This window comes from Eurosta solidaginis, chromosome 5 (genome assembly GCF_040869045.1).
Source record: "Eurosta solidaginis isolate ZX-2024a chromosome 5, ASM4086904v1, whole genome shotgun sequence".
Classification (NCBI taxonomy): Eukaryota; Metazoa; Arthropoda; class Insecta; order Diptera; family Tephritidae; genus Eurosta; species Eurosta solidaginis.
The window spans coordinates 41,930,993-41,956,726 of record NC_090323.1 but is presented as its reverse complement, the minus strand read 5'-3'; the positions used below and the strand labels follow the sequence as shown (position 1 = coordinate 41,956,726).

At 39.5% G+C, this 25,734-nt stretch overlaps 1 protein-coding gene across 15 annotated transcripts in view; it reads right to left on the bottom strand.

The window, feature by feature from the left end:
• Window positions 1–25,734, bottom strand: part of Plp (Pericentrin-like protein) — a 125,437-nt gene that overhangs the window by 89,353 nt on the left and 10,350 nt on the right. The window contains exon 1 of one of the 15 annotated variants that reach the window (XM_067792326.1): window positions 22,638–23,065. The exons of the other annotated variants lie outside the window; for them this stretch is intronic. Coding sequence (XP_067648427.1) covers window positions 22,638–22,652 — 15 coding nt within the window. The 5' untranslated portion in view covers window positions 22,653–23,065. Of the gene's footprint in view, window positions 1–22,637; window positions 23,066–25,734 lie in introns of those variants that run through there. 15 annotated transcript variants of the gene reach the window in all.

The window sequence follows — 25,734 nt, the reverse complement described above, 5'->3', positions numbered from 1 at the left end:
CAAGTGGTGTCCTTTTGGCAACTCCTTGCAACGAGACTGCTTCCTTCTCTCTTTCATTAGGCTGGCGTTGAACCCAAATCCTTTTTTCTTAGGATCACCTTACCTTCTTTTTACAAAACCTCAAATAGTTCATGGTGTGTTGGACTTAGCTCCGCGCTCTCTTCATGCCTTCAAGCGAGCTTAAAATACAATTTTAATGTTTATCATTGAAAGCTATCTAGATGCTGGAAACCTCAAATTGACAATGACCGCTAGGATCTTCATAACCTTATTACTCGCGTGAAACTAAATACCACTGAAGAGCAAGCTAACGAAGGACACGTGGAGCCGTATTTAGCCTGTTCTTAATGCCAAAGACGAAGAGGAAGTTATATAAACCCTGAGGGCCACCACGAGCAAATAAGAGTAGTCTTTTGCCTGTAGCCTTATTCGGCTAATGCTTCGATGAAGCAGGAATGTGTATTTTCACATTAACTCCCATCTAAAAAGGTTGTTATGTTTTTAGCTCCCAAGAGGCGCGAAGGGAACTAGAACATAGTATAAGTCGTAGCATTGCGTGAAAAAAAGAAACGGGGCTCCTACTTTGGGGTAGACCAGCTCGCCACCGCAGACGAATGAGATTTCTTAGCAAATTATTAACTAAGGGCATCTCTGAACTCACGAAATTTGATGTTTTGGGAGCTAGTGAGGAATTTTCTTCTTGATATCATCTTGATAATGCCTTTGTTGACAAGTGGTTTTTTGCCTAGATTGTGCCCCGTAATCAATCTCCCTTGGTGTAAGCAATTGGCGCTAGTTGGCAGAGTGAAGAAGCAACTAGCGCTCCTTGTTGGATGGCCACAAACGTTTCAACGGTTAAGCGCCAATTAAGTAAGTTAAGTAATCAGTCCAAATCTTTATTTTCTCGCTTTCTGTAAAAGGAGGAAATTCTGAACCAACCTGTCTGACTTTTTCAAAAACATTTGATTACTTTGCAGAAGTCAGACTGTTGTTGTTGTTGTGTAGCGATAAGGACACTACCCGAAGGTTTTGTTGATGGTCCTTTGCCGGATACAGATCCGTTACGTTCTGGTCACAAGCACCACTAAGGTATTAGCCCGACCATCTCGGGAACGATTTAGTTTGACCACATGGAACCTTTTATGCCATACCCCCACCCCCTAGATCAATGAGAAACTTCGGGTCACCAGAGCCTCGAATGTTAAGGAAACAGGATTCGCCACGGGTAGGTGAGGTTGACGATTGGGTTGGAGAAGCTATAAACTGCGCTGACAACCCCTTGAAAGGGTTGCGCTACCCTTGAATCAGTTTGGTATTTTAGTCGCCTCTTACGACAGGCATATCTGCCGCGGTTATATTCTAAGCCCCCTAACATGCAGATGGGCAGAAGTTAGAAGTCATACTGTGGCCACGGACTTCTTAAAGTATTTCATAGTTGTTATTGTTGGAACGATAAATACACTCCCCGAAGGTTTTGTTGATTGTCCTTTGGCGTTGTTTGTTGTTGTTTTTTTCGTTGCCGCTAGGTTCCCATCGCGTGCAAATCAGCCAATCAACGCAATAGTTCGACTCAAAGACCGATACACTGGTCTGGTAAGTCCTCACTAATGGCGCTCAAATGATTGAGATTGATTTGCCTTTCCACCGTCTCTTTGATATTCACTTTTGGGGAATCCAGACAACCAATTTACATGTGTGAAGACAGTGGACAAAGGGCAAGTAATCCACTAATTTGGAGTGGAAAAGTTAGTAATCGACCCTTCCTAATAGAACCCCCCAGTTTTATCTGATAAACCAATTCCGACGAATTTATTCTTTCGTCTACTGCGAAAAACTGAAAAACTTGTGCTTTATCATTCATTCGTAAAGACTCCAGGGGTCGACTCTGATCAGTCACAAACTGCATATTGAATTTGCCTTAAGTGGTTGTGTTTGCAGTTCAGAATTAATTGACCTCCGACGTCGTAGTTGCATTACAGTCAATTTTTAGTCGCTTTTGTTTGAAAATTAATTTTGCCAACAATTTTTGCGCAATTAAAAGTATGCAACTGACGTGCCTTCTTAAACGCGAATTCATTCCATAAACCAATGAAGAAAAAGAGGGGAAGAAGGAAGAAGAGCAATGCGTAATCATATTTGAAGTGCATTGAAGAAAATAACAATTGAAAACGTACGCAATTTTACACAATTGACCTATTTTCAAATTTCTTAATAATGCAATAATTAAAAGGAACCAAATGCTACTTATATGTAGAGTAGATTCTAATTTTTACTGATAGCATTAAAAATGTATTAACAATATGTATTTGGAACTTGTCCTGATCGAAAATTGGTTTACCTTAATTCAAAAAGTGAGCCTTGCTTCCCCTCTTTTCTCTCTATACCATTCCCGTCTACTATGTCCTCCATTTTTCTTCTTATTTTTATCCATCCCTTATTCCATTCAGCTCCCTCCCACTTCAACTCTCACTCTCATTCCCACTCCAACTTCCACTCCCATTACCATTCCTACCCTCACTCCAACTCTCGCTCCCACTCCAACCTTCTCCATCCACCTTCACTCCCACTCTCTATCCACCCTCACTCCCACTCTCACCCCAATTGCGAAGATAGAGCGAATTTAAATGTTTTCTAATAGGGGCGTGATATCGCCTATTTTTCCAAAAACAAATTCTAAATGATCCTTGAACCATAACGAACGAAACAAATAAAAAAATGTCTAAATCGATCGAGTCGTTTTTGAGTTTTAGGGAGACTAACACACAACAACACAACAATTCCTTTTATATATGTATACAGATTAGGGTGGGTTGATTTGTATGGACGAAAGTTAACCGATATCGCACCATCGATTTTTCGATAGGACTTGGGCTCAGGAAAAAAAGTTCCACAACGCATACCCAAAAAAAAAATTTTTGGAGCCTGCGAAATTTCATTGTTTTGGCTTTTTTCCGACTTTGATTTTTAAGGTTTTTTTCATAACCCACTATAAAATATATATATATTTTTTTTCTAAAAACTGTTATCGCCAACGTTTTTAGCGGACATTTTTGGGTCGGACAGGGTATGCATGAAAATTTAACAATCCTATTTTTTTCGTAGGCCATGAAAAAAACCTTAAAATTCAAAGTTGAAAAGTCAAAAAAAATTAAATTTCGTAGGCTCCAAAATTATTTTTTTTGGTATGCGTAGTGGAACTTTTTTTTCTGTCGAAAAATTGATGGCGCAATATCGGTTAATAAATCGGTCCAGTCTAATATAGACATATGTACATATATTAGGGATGTTCGCTCACACAAATGTTATGAAACATTGCCGAACTCAAATTAATTTCGCCAAGAAAACTTCAGAGTTAGACCGTAGAGATAGTTAATAAGAATAGTAAGCATTGTCCTGAATGTCCTCCATGAAACACTCGGATAAATTACTCTTCACAATAACGCAACAATAAGAGAGCTGATCTCGTGGCACTTAACATACCTAATACTTTCGACATAGTCAGCCATGCCATTTAAAATCGAACCAAGCATGGCAATAGCAAGCAAGCGGTAGCACAGCGTGGTAGGGATCTGCCTTTTCCTTATACGGATCTAATAATAATCCCTCCTGTTAGTTGGTTATGAGCTAGACGTCACAAGGACAACATACTCAAAACAGGCAAGCCAGATTATTAGAATAGCAGCGGCTTGTCTCTTAATATGAGAACACTATTTACACATTGAGGCACAATCACGTGGAACTCAAACTAACCTAATTTTATTTCACCTATTAAAGCACATACAGCTCACGATTATATCTCCTTCCATACCCAGACCACGGACAGGACCATAAATAAAATAAAAAGGACCATAAATCTTCGGAACACACATCGGTAATACTTGTCTGCTTTACCGTTACAACAGCAACAACACTCTGTACGGTATGATACCCGATTCTTTCTGTGACTGAAGATTACATACCATTCTCATTCCCTCTGCCTCTGAACTGAATTAGCCGTATAGAAGATCCCAGCCCAGTCCGTTTTCTGAAAAGCAACATTTCGTATATAAAACAATGTTCGCTATGTAGTATTTGAAAGTTTGAATTAATTGCTCTATAAATTCCATTTGTGCCAGAGAAGTAAGTACCTATGACGTTTCTAATTCATTAACATAAGGCACTCGAGCTATGTTCGCGAATATCACGTTAAATAAGTCCAACTGTACGAAGACACCTTGGTTGACATGCCGTTCAGTTCGGAATGGCTCCAAGTGGTCCTTTCCAATGCTGACAACTCTCTTCTTCGGGTTCAAGTGTTATCGCGGATTCGGAAGCACTTGGAGGATACAATCCAAATTTTCAAACACCGAGACAGATAACCTCTAGGCTTAAAAATTTAATGTCAGGAAGGGTGGTGAACAAAAACTAAAATTTCAGAACAGGCGATATCGAGAGATAATATTTAGTCCAGGTTTCATCCCTAATAAGTGGTGTTAGAAAATTTGATAAATTACAGCTATACGAACGAGGGTAGAGGAGTAAAACATAAAAAAGAAGGCACTTGAAACAGTACTTTTGAATACAATCAATAAGTACATATAAAGGGTGCATAAATTCGAGGTATAGAATTTTCTAAAGAGAAAGTTGCCAAATAAAAAGGTAAGGTAGAGTTACAGCAACCTCGGCTGGGATATTAAAATTCTAAAGAGTTTTAAGACTCCCGCTACCTAAATGGGAGTCTATGCTTTGTGCCTTGCCAGAGCGACGCATTCGCAGGGAATGTGAACCGGCGTTTCATTCTCCAACTCACAAAAGCGACAGATTTGTGTATCGGACACATTTAACTTACTTTGGAGAGTTTGTAGACTACAGTGGCCCGTATAGTACCCAGTGGGAGTTCATAGGTCCTCTCTGCTAAGATTAATGAGTTTGGTTGTTACTCTGATTGCTGAGCGTATTTATTTATTTATTTATTTATTTATTATTTAAAGTTGACGACAAACTATGGTCGACTGCATAATATAAAAGATATATAAATATACAACTCAAAAGATAAAATTTAAGATATATCGAGATTTCAACAATGTTATATTACAAACAAAGAAATATTAATGAACATTACTATTTAATTTCATAATATAATAATAATAAGAAATATGAGTAGAAATAAGATCTTATGCCGAAATCTTATACTGGCGGAATGCATCAGATTCCGCTCAGCATGATTTCGGAATGCAGTGGATTCCAATCTCCCTGTTGGAATGCAACAAGATTCCAATCAGCATGTCATGGGAACCCGGCAGTGCTAAGAGTAGTGTAATGAGGATACGCCATCACAAGGCATAAAAAAGTAACATGACCTGTGTTGTTGGAATGCACCGGATTCCAATCAGCTCGATGCCTGACCCATAAGATTATACTGCCGGAATGCATACGATTCCGGTCAGTGACTCATGAAAAAGCATGTTTTTACGTTGTTGGAATGCACCAGATTCCAATCAACACAGTACTGTCTTGTTCCTTCTTAATGATACATGTTGATAAATGTTCCTCCATCCTTAAGCGAGATAGTTCCTGTTTTTTATCGAAGGAATAAAATGCCGGCAAATTAAATTAGCTTGTATCTCTTAAATTAGATAGGCAAGTATTGCATTACGTATAGTGGCAAAAGTACATTCAAGACTGATGCAGCTATACAAGTCATTGTAGTGCGCGCACCAGATAAGAAGAGGATTATTTTTAGCAAAGTTTCGTCGACAAAGGGGTAAATAGAAAGGAACGTAGTGTCTGGATACTCTAGAGGGAACCGCAAAAAACAAGCGGCTGAGGAGGTCCGCGGAATCAATTTCTCCAATAATGAGCTTATGGATGAACAATACCCCCAGTAATATTCTCCGATTTTCCAGAGTGGGTAAGTTAATAAGAAGAAGTCTACTTCTGTATGGAGGAAGGTGGAGACTTGAGTCCCAATTAAGGCCGCGCAATGCAAATATCAAAAATTGCTTTTGAACTGACTCAAGACGCTTTATATGCTTTTGAGAAACAGGGGACCAAACGCATGAGCAATACTCGAGTATTGGACGAACCAGCGATGTGTAAAGAACCTTAGTGAGGTACGGATCATCGAACTCTTTAGCCCATCTTTTAACAAATCCAAGTAAACCCAACGCTTTGTTGGCTATAGATGAAATATGCATGTTAAAATTCAATTTCGGATCAAAAAGGACACCTAGATCATTTGCAATAGATATACGCTCCAAAGGCGTACCATCTATTACATAAGATTTCAATGCTCGCTTCACTCGGTTAAATGTCAATGCTTACATTTAGAGCAATATAAAGCTAGTAAATTTGTTGTGCACCAACATTGGAACGAGTCCAAGTCGGCCTGAAGAAGATCCAAGGAACTCAAATCGGTAGGACAGTAAGTGTAGCAAAGTTTTACATCATCCGCATACATTATAGTATGGGAATATAATATTGTCTGTGGCAAGTCATTAATGAAAAGGGCAAAGAGCAAAGGGCCTAGATGACTTCCCTGGGGTACGCCGGAGGAAACTCCGAACGATTCCGACAGATTGCACTTGAACAGGACTTTTTGGCTTTGGACTTTTCAGCCACATTAATAGGTGAAATGGAAAGCCCAGTAAATCAAGCTTATGAATAAGCAACTCATGGTTGACGGTATCAAATGCTTTGCTGAAGTCCGTGTAGATGATATCCGTTTGCTTGTTCGCTAAAAATCCTTCCATAACTATAGAGGTGAATACAAGCAAATTTGTAGTGGTTGACCTTTGACGAATAAAACCGTGTTGGCATGCAGATAAAAGACTAGAACACTGATATTGCAGTTGACTGGTGAAATCTGTTCAAAGACTTTAGGAATGACTGAAAGTTTAGCAATACCCCTGTAGTTTTCAACTTTTGACCTACTACCTTTTTTATGCAGGGGTATAATAAAAGACTGTTTCTAAAGTGCCGGGAATGACGCAGATCCCAGAGATAGCTCAAATAATTTTAAAATAGGCTCATACATGTTCTCGGCGCAGTACCTAAGCACGCAACTAGGAACACCGTCCGGTCCCGGAGAAAAGGTGAGCTTCAAAGATTGAAGACTCTGAAGAACAATCTTACCATCAATAGCAGGATTCCTAATGTAATTCGAGCTATCTAAGTGATAGGGATATTGACCGGAATGAAAACCACTGGATGAATACGCGGACTTAAAGAACTCAAAAAATAGTTCAGCAACGTCGTCATCAGTGCAAGCTTTTTTACCTCCAAAGGTTAATGAGGAAGGATACCCAGAAGTTTTCCGCTTTGAATTTACGAAACTGTAAAACTTTTTCGGATTTCTAAAAAATTGGGCTTTACAACAACTCAAGTAATTTTTATAACAAAGCTGATTAAGACGGTGAAATTTAGAACGAGCTATTAGATATTTAGAGAGGTCTGCAGATGCTCCAGATTTCTTGAACCTCTTATAAAGCCTAGATTTAATGTTATTAAGTCTGATAAGTTTCCTTGAAAACCAAGGGGCTTATTCGAACATAGGGTATAGCGAGTAGGAATGCAGGTATCAAAGAAGCCATCAAGCGTACTGTAAAATATAGAGATAGCCGAATCGACATCAGTGCAAGCATAGAGATCCGACCAATCATGGGAAGCCAACAGATCATTGAGCATAATGAAATTCGCTTTGTAGAAGCATCTAGATCGGGAACGAGACTGTACTTGAATCCTACGGGGTAGGCTGATATCAAGTGATATCTCTAGCGTAGGGTGAAGAGGGTCTTCTGGAAGGGATAAAGGTGGTATTCGCGTAAGGGCAGTACCCACCGAGCCATCCACAAATACTAAATCCAGCATTTTATTTCCACTATTTGGAACATTGTTAATCTGTAAAAGAGATGAGTCTAACAAGCAATTGAGAAACTCATGTTGAGCAGTGGGAGTTAAAAAGTTTGAATCACTTATATTAACCCAACTAACTGTTGGCAAGTTAAAGTCACCAACAACAACGAGTCGATCGTTATCTCCCAACTGCGAATGCAAATCACAGATGGCCGAGCTATGACTAGCATAAACATCCATATCCGAACGAGGTGGTATATACGAACATCAAACAATTACGCTATAGCTACCGAATGAAAGCCTAACTGCTATGAATTCGATATTAGAGATATTGTCCAGCGAAATCAACTCAGACGATAGGTTAGATTCAACAGCAATAAGGACACCTCCCGCTCTAGAGATGCGATCACGCCGATAAACAGCATATTTATTTGAAAAAACCTCAGAATTGTAATTATCAGGCTTTAGCCAGGTCTCCGTAAAAGCTACAACTTGTACAGAAAAGTTGAAAGAATTAAGGAAGCATGGAACAAGTTTTGATCGTAAACCATGAACATTTTGGTAATTAATGAGAAGACGGGACAGATCAGCAATTACCTTCCTTTGTGTTGTTATTACTGTGTTCGTCATACCGTTTTTTGGCTGTAATAAAACAGGTTCGGCCCTCGCCTTTCTCGTGAACAAGTGAACCACAGTATGCTTGGGCCAAAAAGAGGAATCAAGTACCTTATCGAAATATTCATCTGAAAGGGATATTTTAAATGAGGAGATGTCTCTCTCATATTTAAAGTTAAATTTATACACATTGATGTTACTAGTGGGTGCAACACCAAGTTTAGAGCAAACGTAATGAGAATGTCATTTTCGGTAAGCGAGGCGTGTAATCGGGACACAAATACAGCCCTACGAGGTGGCACGGCAGTCACCTGCAAAGGAGTAGCGGATAGCGCACCAGAGAGCTGGGAAGGTGCGGCCGTTATAGCGTTGGTTATCGAGCCCGTACTATTTTTTTCAGGTACACTTGTATCGCTAGCAACAACCCCAGTATCGGTAACTGTTATTGTTGGAGCTAAAGATACCGGTGGAGGTGTAGGATGAATTGGGGAGTCCAGCGAAATCAACATTGGTGACGTAGAACAAACAGCCGCAAAGGTACCACTATTAGTTCGTGCATCGTTTAATTCGCCAGAAATCGTCTCACTGGAAGTCTCGACACAACATTGTGGAGATGTCTTTAATTTGGCCAATCAATCCAGTATCGTCTGAACTGCTTCGTTTTCAAGTAACTTATGTTTACCCTGTGTGTGCCTTTGTGAGTGCATAGAAGGGCTCTGGAAGTCGTAATGCTGCCAAAGGACTATGATTGGCTGGGTACTCTGCCTGTTTATTACCTTCAGCATCTGGTAATTGGAACTCAAAGTTGCTCTTCGAAACTTTCGAAAAAGGAGATTTCGCGATCTGTATCACAAAATCATCTTTTTTTGATACTACATCAAATTCTTCAGCTCACGAAAAGCACCCGTTACAAGTTGAAAATTTTATAAATAATCCGAGATATTCATAAATATATGTACACAAAAAGTTTTTTTTTTTTGCAATTATGATTTATTATACGAAGCCGCTGGAAAATATGAAATATGTATGTATATCTTTTTGTGTGAATTGGTTTCGAATTATTTTCAGTCAAATTGTTGTTACCTTTAAGAATCAGTTGGGCACCATGTGATGATGAAGTAAACAGTCTGGATATATTTGGCATTTATGGCGTGTGCTACACATACATGCATACATCCCACCCAACCAGAGAAGTCTGGATGGTATACCATTTTTACTTCGAGAGCGATATTCTTTAGATGGAGGTTCCGAAAAATTGCCTGGGGAAGCATATTGTGACGAATATTATGATCACTGAGCCGATGGCAATCGTATGTACGTAAACAAATCAATCATCATGTACACACATACATACAAGGCAGCAGAGAGATACTCAAAAACGCATGTCATCATCAGCCGAAGTAGTACTCACATATACAAACGCATATGGATACAAACTACAAAAATACATGTAAACAAGCATGAAGTTCACGAAATTACTGGACCTTAGGAGAAATGGGTGAACGAGGAAACCGAGAGTATAAAATCAGTTCAAGCTGAGGCATGACTAAGCAGTTTTGATTTAAGCACGCTATTGGTTGTGAAGTATAAGTGTTATTGTGAAGTACTTTCAAAGTAGTCTAATAAAGACCATTTTGCATTATTGAATATTGGAGTTATTTATTCAACAGTTTAGCGATTCGAACGTTTGCAGAAGGTTTGGAATAAGCGGAATTTCCCCAAAATGCGTTACAATATGAAAAAATGTATTTATTAGAGTCCCCAAAATGTTTTGGAGTTCCTAAAGACATTCCCAGGTTATCCGCCGACTCCGTGACCACATCTTTTCGCATATATGTAAAGAACATTATTTATATTGCGTATTAGTAGAGCTTCCGTTGTTGTTGTATTGACAAAGACACTCCCCGAAGGTTTTGGGGAGTGTTATCGATGTTGATGGTCCTTCGCCGCATATAGATCGGGTACGTTCCGGTAACAAAGCTCCACACTCAGAAAAAACTTGAATGAAATGGCACATAAACAATTTTTTCCTCTTCTCATGGCCAAAATTTCTTCAAAATGAGGAATTATTCCTCAATTTAAAGAATTTTTCCTCATTTTAAAGAAATGTGGCCATGCGAATGAGGAAAAAATTTCTTAAGTGCCATTTCATTCCCATTTTTCTGCAATCGGGAGAAATTTTTTTCTGAGTGCATTAAGGTAGTACCCCGACCATCTCGCGAACGATTTATATGACTACATTAAACCTTCTAGGCCATCGCCAGCCTCGGCTGCTAAATACATATGTGTATGATACATTCATATTTGTTACAGGATTCCCCTCGCGTATGTGAGGTTGACAAATGGGTTGCGGAAGCTTCGAAGATATAAAGCTTTGTATTGCGCTTATCAACCCCTTGAATAGGAGAGCTTCTCAGACGGCTTATCGTCAGGGGGCCTTCCCTAATTTGGAGCAATCTGCAATTGGTTCGCTGGGCTACATCTTCTATTAGCTATGTAGATGTACATATGTATGCATATGCGTTGAGGTATGAAGATTCAGTTTTTAACTTAAGAATTATGAAAAGATTAAAAGATTACCGGCACAAGTTCTGAACGAAATGGTATGCAAAGAAAACGTGTATTTGGCTCTTACATGATGATGACAGCTTGGATTTGTGACAGTAGAAGTTTGACAGATCGTCATCTATATGATCAGAAAAAATGGCACACCTTCGACAAGTGTTGACAAAGCTTCCGATTTATATTATGCCATAAAAAAATACAATTTAAACTTAAGTAGATGTCAATCATTTTCTTATATGTTTGATGATTACTTAATTAGAAAAATATATAGTTTTGTTGAGGTGCCTTTTAGGTCTTACACGCCCTGTGCTGCTGCTATCTGTAAAAGGTCCGTAATCCTCCAACATAATTTTAAAATTTAAACGCGACCATTAGCAAGAAAACTGGTGAAAAAAAGTTTGGCCAGTGCTCAAAGCTTGATAAGCATGGTCCCAATTAACGATACAAGTGCAAACACCACCACCATCGCATGTTGGAGGCCTATATAGAATCTTCTCTATTATATGGGTCATGACACCCGTTTGCAGTGCAACTTCGAATCAAAAACCCTTCCGTCTTTGGAAGCTACGGAAATTCCTTTCCCAATGGGCAGTTGGAAGCAAGCTACATAGGCTACCTGCTCACCATGGTATTAGCTTTAAAGTCGCTGTTCAGACTTTTTGCAGTCGAAGCTTCCGGTTGAGAATCCAACTACTTCGGATCGGCAACATAGATCGAGTTGGGTGCAAAAAACCCTCAGTTCAAAGAAAACTCGCACATCGTGCACCATTTGTCCCACAAATTCAACAGATCCACACAGCTGCCTAAGTCCCTAATGTCCGATGACTCCAGACATTCAAAAAACACATGCAAACAGTTTCGCATGCAAAGCTCCACACAAACACAACCCTGCGTTTAGCGCATCAATTTGGTTTTATGCAGAGATGCACTGAGAGGTCCATAACATGTTAGCAGAAAACTTATATAAATCTAGGGTCCAGAATTACTGCCAGGAACGAAATGTTCAGTATGTACTCGAATGTAACGCTACCATTGAACCTGTAATCCTAAGGGTCCTGACACTTTCCTAGAAAGTAGCCTTTCTATACAACACCGTTAGCAGACCACTCATCCAGCAATCTGAAGACAACAGCTATGTTAACCAGATCGAGAGGGCGAAACTTCTACCGACCCGCAGGAAAACACACAATCATCATTGACTTTTGCACATTCAGAACACGTCTAGTATAGCTCGGACAATCCGATTGAAGCCTTTGGACGTCTAGCTTTCATTGTCTTTTTGTGCTTTGGTCTGAGCGGCGCAGGGGCAGGCGCGCATTTTGGCTGCGACGATATAATGGTCCCAGTCGATCTTAGGACCCTCGGATCGTGCGCCCATCTAAAACACTGGAGGCATGCCGTCCGTCTATCACAATGTGGCCGATCTGTATGTGTGTTTTTCGATCGCGGGACAGCCATATAGCTTGACGTATCTGAGACATTCGTCCACAGATGTGAACGCCAGTACTTGGCGACAAAGTCTCTGACCCACCACGTATCCGACGCAGAAACTGTGCTTATTTGTATGGCCACTCCAATAGATGTCACAATTTTTAAACTTCTTTCTTCCTTGCTTCGTACAACGCATTTCTTGGATGGGGGTGATGTCGGATTTTGCTTTGACGAATACATCAACCAGCCAGGCATCTGCACCAGACTCATTTAAGGAAGGATGTTCCAGGTGCATGCCCTCAATTCATTGCCCTTCAAACGATTGCCATGGTCGGGATAAGTTAGGGTTGTCTTCTTATCCGAGGCTTGTTGTTGGTTTTCATTGGAGTGTGGTTTGACGTAGCGGGTCCCAAGCACATCGCACAACCCGCTCAGCGGGGATGAAAATATTATTTACATGTTTATAAGACAGACGCCCTCTTGCAGCTGCACCTCGTGGTGGGCAGACGCTGCCGATGAAAAACCCCCAGCTAGCACTTAAACCGAATATGTCAAGAGTGGCCTAGCCAGGTTGTCCCCTTCTCACATTAGCTCACTACTAAACGGATGTTCAGTGGCTACCCAGAGGATACTTGGTCGCAAGCGACCGGAAGTAGTGAGCTGCTTGAACCGCATGATCGCTTGAATCGCTCTGGCCATTTCCAGGTGAATGGTGTCAGAAGCTTTCCCCACTTGCGTGGACTTCTACACCACCCTACCCGTTACATCGTTTAAGGTCAATATTTTGAAACGTGATAACTTATTGTCTTCAATCGATAACAACCATAGATGAGTTAAGATCTACGCACAAAAGTTCCCATAAACTTGCTACTTGTTTATTTCGAATCAGGGATGCGTTTAATATAATTATCAACATTCACACATGACCCAAAAATGACAGAATCAAAATCTCTACTTAAAAAAAACTATTTCTACGCGGTATTCATCAAATGATGTCACCTAACAAGAACACCGCATTGTAATAACTAAAACAAAAAACAGAAAATGTGAACAAGTGCATTATTGCTCAACATAAAAAATAAAGCTTGAAAAACAGGCGCACTTGTGCCACAAATAATGAATTTACAAGAAAAGAAAAACAATTTTTAGGTGGCTATGAAAAACATAAAATTAATCAAATAAAACAACAAATAATGGCTTTGGCTGGGTTGATATAGAATCAGTAAGATAAACACACAGATCTTAGACAATTTTTTCCTTCTCAAATTTTCATAAAGCCGAGTGTGACAAGCACTGATTTGGTAGCCAAGTAGTTCAGTGCACGAAATATATTTCTTCATTTGTTAATTTAATTTATTTCCATTTTTAAATAAAGTTTTCCTGCTATCTAACGCAATATGACTTACGCATAAAAATTTGAGATTTGGCTGTCATTCTCTATGTCACATTCAATAAATCAGAAAACAAGTAAAGGTGCCTAAGTTCGGGTGTAACCGAACATTATATACTCAGCGTGGGCTTCAATTGTACATTTCATTTCAGATAAATTACTTTTCTATACAACACGTGGCACCGCCCGTTTAAAAGAAAAATGTCTCCCCATTTCCTCTTACAGTAAAACTTAATAAGTGAAATATCAGTCATTCAAACTATTTTTTGCCAAGTTATAGCTTATTATTCGTCTACGACCATTTTGAACTTGTTTTATATCTAAGTTGCCGTGGTCTTTAACCGATCTCGTCCATTTTTTCTAGAAATATTTCCTGCTATAAGGAAAATATGTGTACCCAATTTTGTTACAATATTGTAACGAATTTACTGCAATTCCGCTTATTCCAATTCTTCTGCTAACGTTCGAATCACTAAACTGTTGAATAAATAACTCCAATACTGAATAATGCAAAAATGATCTTTATTTAGACTACTTGAAAATAACACTTATACTTCGCAACTGATAGCTTTCTTAAATCAAACTGATTTTTCGTGCCTGAACTGTTGCTGCTTTTATACTGTTTGGTTTCCTCGTTGACGTATTTCTAGGCGCTTCTATTTCTAGAATTTACTAGTTAGTTATCAGCTATAAAATTAGTAGCTATAACCACGTTTATAGCTTTTCATATGCGCGTGTATATGTGAGTGATACTTGCACAAATTATTGCCTACTTTTGGGAGTATCTCAGATATATGCATGTGTTTGTGCGTTGCTCTCCGCTGCTTGTATGGACATATGTATAGACTAATAATTGATTTATTGATGTGCATACAAGTCACTGCTTAGTATTGACTTAGAGATGATAGTATCCCTTAGGTTGCTAATAATCTCTCGATCTAAACGCTGCCAAATGAACCACTCTTCAATTTCGTGGTTTCCCAATTGTTTGTATGCGGTAGATGACATCACTGATCCTCTTTACAACTCTGCACGGGCCTTCCCAACTGCACCAAAATTTGGATGGAACACCTTTCCCCCAGTGAGGGTTGTATAACAATACCAAATCTCCCTCCAAGAAACCTTCCGAATTATTGTTCTCATCGTACCTGCGTTTCATCTTACTACTCCCTCGTACTCTGTTGTTTGGCCAATGAACTACTTTGTAGAGCTTGCTCTTGACGGATTGGCTTCACATAATCAGTATCGTTCCGACGTTTCCCAACAGTAGTGCGTCCTGGCTTGAAAGCACCCTTGCATTCTTTCTGGGAAATTCTTTCGTTCGTTTTAGTGCGTCCATTAGGGCTCTTCAATACCAGTATTTTTCTCGTAGGTACCTTTGATTTCGATTTATTTGGCCCATTCGATCCATCAACCTTTCCCTTTGACTTTCGTGTTCTTTGTCGAGTCTTCTCCACCAGTACTCGATTACTGCTGAACCCTTTCTCCAAACTGAAGTTAAGTGGCACATCCTGGTTCTTATAACGCATAGCCCTCCTTGCATATCGATCTTGATGTCATGGTCAACTAAGAAGTCCACTCCCAATATGACTTCACCAACAATCTCCGCCCCAACGAATTTGTGTAGAACCATGACCTTCCCAATTAAGAGTTCACAGATCACTTCTCCCCGGGCTTGGTTATACTCGCCAGTGACCGTACGCAACCTTGCTCCAGGTAATGGCATTACCTATGCCAGGGCTATGCGTTACCTGTTGACCAAATCAGATCGAATCAAGGAATGAGATGCCCCCGTATCTACAGTCAGTACACGTTCTTTGCCATCCACATTCCCTCTGACGGTAAGACTGCTTGATTCCTTCCAATTTGCGACACAGATATCACAGGACATTCAATAGCTGGGACAAGTTTTCGTCCTTTACATCTGACTCGCTCTTGCTTATCTCCTCCAGCTTTGCGTTTACGGCCACCCAAGTTGGAACTACCAGGACCGTAGCTGCAATGACGAGCAATGTGACATGGGTTACCGCACTTGAAACATTTGACTGCACCATTATTCTTCTGTTGCGTTCCTTTTAAAGCTTCTAAAATTGCGTCTACCCACTCTGGCCTTTCTACTTCCACACGATGAGCTTTGTATGCTGGTTTACTCAATAGTGGGGCAGTTTCCTGCGTCAATGCATGTGATACCGTTTCTGCAAATGTTGGCTTTGGGTTTGCGTATGTGGCTCGCTTCGTTTCGAAGTCCCGTATGCCATTTATAAAGCTCTGAATTTGTACCCTTGTGTATTCCACGGGTGCGTCGGCATTCGCCAAACGGGCCAGTCTTTCGACATCCGACGCAAACTCCTGCAAAGTTTCATTCGCTTTTTGGTAGCGATTTTGCATTTCAATTTGATATATTTGTTCCCTATGCTCGCTTGCGTAACGTCTCTCGACAGCGGCCATCAATGCTTCATAACTGTTACTTTCGTACTCTGGAATAGTCTGTAAGATTTCAGCTGCAGGCCCTTTCAATGCCACGAACAGTGCAGCAACTTTATATTCAGCATTCCAGTTGTTCACTGCTGATGTCTTCTCAAATTGAAGCTTAAAGACCAGGAAAGGAACAGATCCGTCAAAAGATGGAGTTTTTACCTTCGGATTGCTTGCTGAAACAGCTGAGCGATTTAGTTGCAACTCCTATATGCGACCTCTCAAAGCATCCACCTCGGCCTCAATTTTTTCCTCAAACTGCTTTATTGTCTCGTCCATACGCGCTTCGAGTTTTGATGATATACGCGCCTATTGCGCATGGAGTTGTACTGTTATGCGTGTCTCTTGTTCTTTCAGTTGTGCTTCCATCTTTGATGTAATCTGTGTCGACATTTCTGAAATACGCGTTTCTTGTGCTTCAATCTTCGATGTTATGCGTGTCTCCTGCGATTCCAGTTGAGATGCCATATATGTTTTCTGTTCTTCCAGTTGAGCTTCCATCTTGGATGTTACTGTCGACTTTTGTGCAGATATTGCAGCTAATATCGTGTTCAAGTCTGTGTTCGCCATTGTCTGCGGTGTTTCATTTTTTTCCTCCAATTTTGTTGTCTCATCGCTATCAAGATGAAAGACATACTCTTCCACGTTAATTCCTTCTGCTTCCATTGTCTCTCGTAGTCGTGCCTGAAGTTCGAGTTTAATGCCGGTTGTATCAATCCACGGCTCTCCAACTCCTTCTTCAGTTGCTGGATCTTCAATTCACTTAACTTTGCCATGGCCTTGTTGTCCTCTGGAATTTATTCCACAATTCCTCTTCTGACACCAATTGTAACGAACTTAGTGCAATTCCGCTTATTCCAATTATTCTGCTAACGTCCGAATCACTAAACTGTTGAATTAATAAACAGATTTTTCGTGCCTGAACTGTTGCTGCTTTTATACTGTTTGGCTTCCTCGTTGACATATTTCTAGGCGCTTCTATTTCTAGAATTTACTAGTTAGTCACTAGCTATAAAATTACCAGCTTTAACTACGTTTATAGCTTCTCATATGCGCGTGCATATGTGAGTGATACTTGCACAAATTATTGCCTACTTTTGGGAGTCTCAATATCAGTCCACACGTCAAATTTCAACATTCAAGGTGTATTATTTACTAAACAATCAGGCTTTTTGTATTTTTCAAAATGTTATATATATATATGTGCAATGCACGCTGAGTATAAAAAAAAGTGAAACATTTTGACGCCACTGAAAAACATTTTGGCGCCACTGTAGCATTGCGAGAATGTAGAACAAAATTTATAGGTTATAAAGTATTTAGCAGAAGAAAGCAGAGCAAGAGGGAGAAATGAAAGAACACAAGTGTAGACCAAACAACACTAAACTACGCTAACGAACGTCCTTGAACTTGTTACAGTGACACGAACTACCAGCTGAGTGTATTTCAGCGCTCTCATCTTCTCAAAAGTAACGGTAGACGATTGTAACCATGGTGATGGCATAAATAACAGCCAGGTGCATATGTGTAAAATTTTGTTTATTGCTGAAGCTTGCTAAAAATCAACACACCTTCAGTAAAGTGACATATTAATGCATATATACTTTTAGGCGCAAATTTTAATTTCGTATCCTTAAAATAACTTTCAGCCAGTAGATTATGGTTGGCACTCCTTTGAACATGCAAGCTTTTGTATTTTACGTTTAGTAGACATATTCTAATAAATATAAACGACTTCATATATTTACTAATGGAGAAGCGATAAGTAGTTAAAGATATTTTATTTCTTTTGATCAACTTAGTTGACACACTTTTTTCGCAAATATGAGATCAGCATGCAAATTGAATTGAACAAAAGTATAACTTATAGCCTTATATACAAAAATAAAAAAAAAATCTGTGAGAAATTATTATGATAGCGAATTGCCAAAGTTTGTATTTGCATAATTCTTTTTTCATTCCTTGGCGTGACGCATTTCTCATTTGGTTTATTAATTTTTTGTTTGCCCTTAGCCGTCGTTATCAAAACAATGCGAGCGTCTACAAGCGAAGTATCTAGGACATATATGTAATACTCCTATATTGCTACAAAAGGCTAGGTACACTCCCAAACATCAGATATATTGATGTTTAAATGTTTTTGTTTTTGCATTCAATAATCGAATGTACCTAAATTTAAATTTTTTCTTATCACACTTATTCTGTTACAATCACAAAAGTTTTATAGGCTGTCTTGTTTTGATTTCGAATTCAAAACACATTGCGAGCATTTTCTATTAGCAATATAGGAGTATTTCATATATGATCTAGGATTAGGCTCAGATCCATAAAGTTCGTCCCAATTTTTGATTAAGCAAAGCACTCTGAAACTCATAACATTAGCTTCAAGGATACCCGTAAGCCACACTACGGATTCTTTATTTCAAAAATACTTCATACAGACGGAAGGTAAGAGTCACTCTTTGGTTGATGAAATCACAATCAAACATATTATTTCTACCTTAGGACGGTCAATGGTCGGCAACCGATCGTGGTAGTATCCGGAAGGCAGCAGCTGGGCACCAGTATTGTATGGTCGAAGAAGCGGGCGGCCAATGGTCGTAGTAGAGTAAAGGGACAGAAACAGCTGGATGGCTGTATAATAGCGGCTTCAGTAGCAGGCTAAAAAACAGAACCTGCAAAGCTTCGAAGCGCGTACCAGTAGCGGAGCCAGAGATGGGGGTGTCAGTGATGATGCAAACTCTCGGGGTAGTTGATGGTAGGTACTCGTTCGGTGAGGTTGTCATCTAAAATGATAACTGCGAGGACACATGACCCATCTTGGTAGGTATACCGATCGTAAAAGCCAATTGTCGTCATCTTACTAACCAATCCTGAAGTAATGTTTAGTCGAAAAACAGCAATTCTTCCGCAATGCATCGCTTGTGTTACCCTAGCATGGTCACGAGAACTGTACCGCGGGGAGCAGGGCAAGCCAGTCGTTACCTCATACAATGTACCGTATGATGCTGGTATTCAGACCTTATCTCCTGCCTTGAGGATTCGGATGAACCGCGGGTACTGTGGTTTCATATCGCATCTTGGATTTTTCCTTTAGTTTTTTCCTCTCTGCGACGAGTTTACTTACAACAGGAAAGTTGCCAACAAAGCAAACTTAACCATGCAGCCTGTTCTTCGCTGAAGTTGGTAATAAAGTATCGTCTTCGAAGGAACGCGGTCACTTCATCCTCGAATCAGACAATAAAGCATTGTCTTAAATTTTTCCCTAGGTCCGCCCACAAGGGATAACTGCCTCTTTACTTGCTCTAACCTAAGCATAAATATTTCAAAGATTATTCTGCAGAAGGTCAAAGAAAAGGTTGATCACATCCCTAACTTGTGACCCCGGAGTATACCTGTTGAGAAATGTTTAAAAAATGGTTCACTAAATGTTGGCTAAGCAGGTGCCTATCATTTGTGGAGTTGATAATTTTAAAAGTGGGCTTGTGTCACTCTTCTTTTTGAAATATTTGAAACTGCGTTAGTCTATGCTGAACGGTGGCATCGGATCTGATATATGTGATTAGTAGCTGTGCTTAATGAAGGAGGATACAACTCAAAGCGTTTTAGGTCATGACCAACCTCCCAAAAAACAGCCTTTGAATTTAAGCAGGTATACTCACAGGTCAGTGCGGACAAAAAACCCACATGCACAAATTGGGTACATGGTCTAATAGCCTCTGTCGATTCTGTGACAGCGAAGATGAGACAGCAGAAAGCACATATATACTCTAAAGACGAGCACCATTCTGAATTTAACGAACTGCAACCTCTCTGGGAGTGTTGGCAAACTGTGTTCAACCGTCACATTCTTTTGCCGCCAATTTATTATGCATTCTTCAGTAGACAAGAACAGACTTCGTACAAACAGAAGGGCATATAAACACAAACACGGCATGTCACCCATTACCATCACCACAGAGATTGAAGAAGCCATCGAACTTGAGGCCCGCTGAATCAATAGGCCCAGACGGAATAGCCATGCCGATGCTAAAGCGTACGTTTCAACCTTTCGTTAATCTCCTTTGTCATTCCCGAACAATTGAAAATAGAAAGGATAACTCCACTACTAAGGCCTGGGAAACCAGCTAACGAAGGCCACCAGCAGCCGAAGACATTGGAAACCGCCCTGCTCCTTCATTTCACTGCGAATGTTCGCTTTCCACCCACCAACATGGCTTCCGCAAAATGGATAGCACTACCACCGGGCTAAATGCCATAAACACTCAGATAAATTACGGACTAAATTAGGAATACCCCAAAGATGAACCGCAAATTATCTGAATGTTCGGCAAGCGTCGGTTGTAGTTGTGACCAAACCTCAAAGCCAGGGATAAGTAAATAAGAGGTACACAGGGTGGTGTCCCATCCCCACTTCTGTTTAATTTCTACATATCAAAGCTCTCTTCACCACCACAAGGCGTTACTTTGGTTTCCTACGCCTACGACATCACGATAGTGGCAACGGGACCTGGCCATCCAATAGACGAAATAGTTTCTAGAATAAACAGCTATCTCCCCACTCTTTCTAGTTTCTTCACCTCACGAGACCTGGCATTATTACCGACCAAATCCACGGCCGCTCTGTTTACGACATGGACGGAACAGATGGCGCAAATATCGGACGTTTACGTCAATGTTGTTACGCTATCGACTGTCAGTCACCCAAAGATCTTAGGGTAAAGTTGGATAATATTCTACCTGTAAGGCGCATGCCACCAAAACGGTATCTTAAATACAAAGCTGCAACAAAATCCTCAAGTCACTTGCCGGCAGCACTTGGGGAAAAGATAAAGAAATATTGCTAGCCACGTACAAAGCAATTGGCCGCCCGCTCATGTGACACGCGTCACCAGTTTGGTTGCCTGGTCTTGAAAAACAGACAATGGAAAAGGATACAGGCCTGCCAAAATGCTGTACTTACAACTGTCAATGGATGTCTCCTTATGTCCCCATGAACATCACCTATATAGCGAGGGCAAAGAGCATAACAAAATGCTGAACATGCAGTTGTTGCTTAATTGTTACGAACCTGGATACCCTAGCAAACAACTGCTTGATCTAGCCTCGCCTCCACGGGGGTTAAGGGAACATCTTCATAAGCACTATGATGAGATCCGACAGCTGCCAACACAGCCGTTTGATCCAAACAAGCATAGGGACGCCGTAGGCAAAATCCACACAGAAGCGGTCCAGAATCAAACCAGACATATGTTATGTAGATCCTGCATGCGATGTGTCCGCACATGACACCAACCAACCTCCCTATGGTCAACCCGTGTAGAAACTGCTAGTTTCCTTGGACTCCCATTAAGGGTGGTCGCACTGCTAATACAACAACAATACCATTTTGAATTTCCTCATCGAACTCGGTTTGAACGAGGTGCCGTGAATATTCGCCGCCCCTAGGCAATACATAACTTGCATAACACTATTTAACACAATGATTGCGATTTTCAACAGTTCCAGCGGAAACTAATTTGAAATGTTCTTTTCGATGCGTTACCTTGAAAAGAGTATTTTACTTCCCAAATTTTCCTCAAGATCTTGAGTGTAGTAGTTCCTCAATATAGTGGATTTCTTACGTAATTCTTCGTTGCCTAGATGTTTAATATCAGTGATGAGAGAAAATTTATCGCGCGAGACAAACAGAAGACTATATACTGCCTATTATTTGACGTACGACCAGACTTTACCCTCAGATTTTATGCATTATAATTTACTTGTGAAGAATAGAAGAGCTTGAGCTCAAGAATTGCATCGAATGCACGCTAGTTTTTTGGCAGTGATATCAAGTGTGCTAACCTCTTAGACGATTCTGATTCTCAGGTTGGCGGGTCGGCTGTTTCTTAACGCCACGCACGGAAAATAATTTACAGCTTCATTCTAATTTCGAAACGCATAAAAAAGAATGAATTATTAATTAAAATGTACAGACAAAAATACTATTTTAAGTGCAGCAAAATATGAATGCAATTTTTTTTTTTTTTTTCAAAAATTAATCGACTCGAATAATTCCGCCCCTCAATTTTGCCGCCCTAGGCTATAGCCTATGTTGCCTATATGGTAAATCCGCCACTGATGAGGGCACAATATAGCTGTAGGTCGCAGTGCAAAACTTCACAAAAATTGATCTATCTATGTAAATTTATCGGCAATGAAATAAGTAATTTTTCTTATTTTCTTATTCATTATTCACGCTTTTCTAAAAAAAAATGTAAGAGACTTAAAATATTGCACAATTAAAAGGAAAATGTTTGATTTTTCGGTTAGGCTGCTTCGCACTCACATGAAATTTAGGCATTTTTCCCTGTTCTTTTTCTGTTACGAGCGTTCGTTGATTTTATAAGTTGCATACATTATGCACAATATTTAATTTGAATCTTTACATAATTATTGTTGTTTGATTTGTTCACTTCCACGTATCCAATAACTTCCTTAATTATTCATTATTTCTTGTACTCAAAGCACTTGAAGTTCAAAAATTTTATACAATTTCCTTCATTTAATCATTTTGAGTTTGATTATGTTTGTGTAGAATTCAGTGCATATTTTAGTTTCTTGTAATCAGATGCAATTACACCAAGCGTCCCGCCGTCATGTCATCATCAGAGTATATACATACATCGGTATGAACTAAAGCCAAGCGATAAGCGAACACAATAAAGACCACCACAAACTAAAATGCGACCGTTGAAAGCGAATGTTTTATTATAAATAAATACACGACGTTTGGTGCACCCATTCAACGTCACTGGTATCGACATCAACCAAGACGAAAACAACGGCAACATCGCTGGCAATAGCAACAGCAGAGCAGTGACAGCAGCAGCAATATTGTGGCAGTGCCAACAACATCATAAACTAAACTGCTGCGTTAGTGGAAACCCCAAACTTACATACTCGTATGGGAAAAACATCGAAATTTCGCAAAGTGCGCTGAGCAATGTACAGCGCTTCAAGAGTTAGCAGTGATGCCAAAGTAGACACAAGCCGGCGGCAGATAGTTATGGGAGAGCACGCTTACCATTACCGTTGGGAGATAGGATGGCTGATAGAGCAATCAGAGTATTTTTTGAGAGTATGAGCATATTTGTCGGAGCTGCAGACCACATGATAGATCGAAACGCTTCGGTTCAGTTGATCGAACCACTTAGAAAGAACTTTTAGCGGTTGCAGAACTGATTGCAAGTACCCCTGAACCACCAGTTCGGTTGCATTCAAATTATTCTAGGTTTTATATTAGAAAGCACAACGAAAATATGTATAAGTACATTTTGAACCGTACAGTTGCACATGAATTTAAAAGGTACAGTAGCCAACACTATAAGGCGCTGATAACAAATATTATTATAACAAATATTATAATCTGTGCTGTCTGTGGTGCTCTGTTAAATGGTTGAGTTTCTTAATGATGGTGCTCTTTTGCTTATTCGAAGGGAAAAATGCACAAACCTGGGAGGGTGCTGATAACAACCAACAGGATGGGATTATACATAGAAAAGGAACGCCCTTAATTAAACTTGCAATTTTGAATCTGAAGAACTCCAAATTAAAGTGTAGGCTGTTGTTTTTGGGGTCACTAATTATGAGTTTACAAGTTCAGCCTGAAGATGGCAATTGGTGGAATTATTTTCGAAGTAATACTGGAAAAAACTAACATTTTCCTTTAAATATGCACATGATCTAAGCTTTGAGGAGAGATGAATGAACATTAAACAAAGAATTATGTAATCGATAAAGTGAATCAAAGTGATATATGTAGATAAAACATCTTAAAATGTTTGATTGTTTTCCTTTCCAACTAAACAAAGCTTGGCTTGTGGTTTCGTTGCAAAAACCGAAAAACGCTGTACTCTGGTTTGCACCCCTGATATTTAATTTTGTTTATTTATCAAACACTATTGACTCCTTGACTTTGTTTTACGTGAGCGCAACAATCTATGAGCGTTGTGCGTTGTTAGTGGCAGCGCTAGCGATTGCTGTAAAGACTGAGGCAACTACAGCGGTTCCAAACGGTTCCGTGCACGGTTTACTTATTTTTAATCTACTTGTAGAACGTATGTATAACGTATGGGGTAATATTGAGCATATTTGTATCGGTATTGAATGAGAAGAAGAGATCGAAGGAGGCAAAACGCATTGGCTTTGTTTAAGTGTTATCGTTGCTCATTATTAAAGAATATGGTTTAGGTATTTGTTCTTATTAAAGGACGTATATTCGCCTTCTCAAACAAACTAAAAGAATAACAAAAACAGCCCTCCTTCATCCACAATATTTCGAGTTTTGGTTCGATAGTGAAAAGAATTTGTTTACCAAAAGATTTGTAGACTCTCTTACATTTTTAGTCTTTAAAGGAGTATGATGAAGCATGCTTTTGCTTTACTTTCACTAGGTCATAATTTAACGCCAAAAATTGCCATATCAATGAAATGTCAATGGACGCCGTTCACATTGACTACGAAGTGACGTGAAGTAAAAACGTGATGAAGTAAGTGAACGGCATCAAAATGGTGCCTAGAGCGCTACTTGGGCCGGCTCCATAGCCGGGCAGCACAGCAACCAACCAACCAAGTGAAAACGGCAATTACCCACCGGTATAACAAATAACAAACGGTATAACAACACAAAATTTTAGCTAGTCTTTGATCAAACTTTGCTTCACCGAGTTTGAGTCAGTAATGTAACATAAAAACCTTTGACCGCAAATCACCAGCGTGTCAGTTTGAGGCAGTTTTTGATGTCAGTAATTTTGACATTAAATGAATACTAGGCATTTGAATAGCAAATCGATAAACCATTTACTTTTTGATAATATACCGATAAATTTTTATGAATTATCTATAGCTTTTTTAAAAAAAACCGATAAACTTTCGATAACACACAAACAACTTAGCAAGCGATAGCAAATCGATCATTTTTTGATAATATATTGGCAAACGTTTGATAAAAAATAGGTATCTTTTCGATAACAAACTGATAACTCATCGATAAAAATCGATAACTCATCTAAAAGACTTCGATAACTCGTCTGTACCTCGTCGATAACACACCTACTACAAACCTTTTCTATCTTTTCCCTACTTTCCCTTACTTTCTTTTTGCTTTCCTTATTTTTTTCTTTTCTTTTTTTTTCCTTTCCTTTCCTTTTTGGATAAATTTTCGATAACTAATCGATAATTTTTTGATAATATTTCGGCAAATGTTCGATAAAAAGGAGTTATTTTTTCGATAACGAACCAATAACTCATCGATAACTCCTCTTTAACACTTCGATAACAAATCCATAACTCGTCTGTGCCTCGCCGATAACACACCTACTACACACCTTTATTTTATTTTCCCTCCCTACCCTTCCTTTCCTTTTCTTTCCTTAATCTTGTCT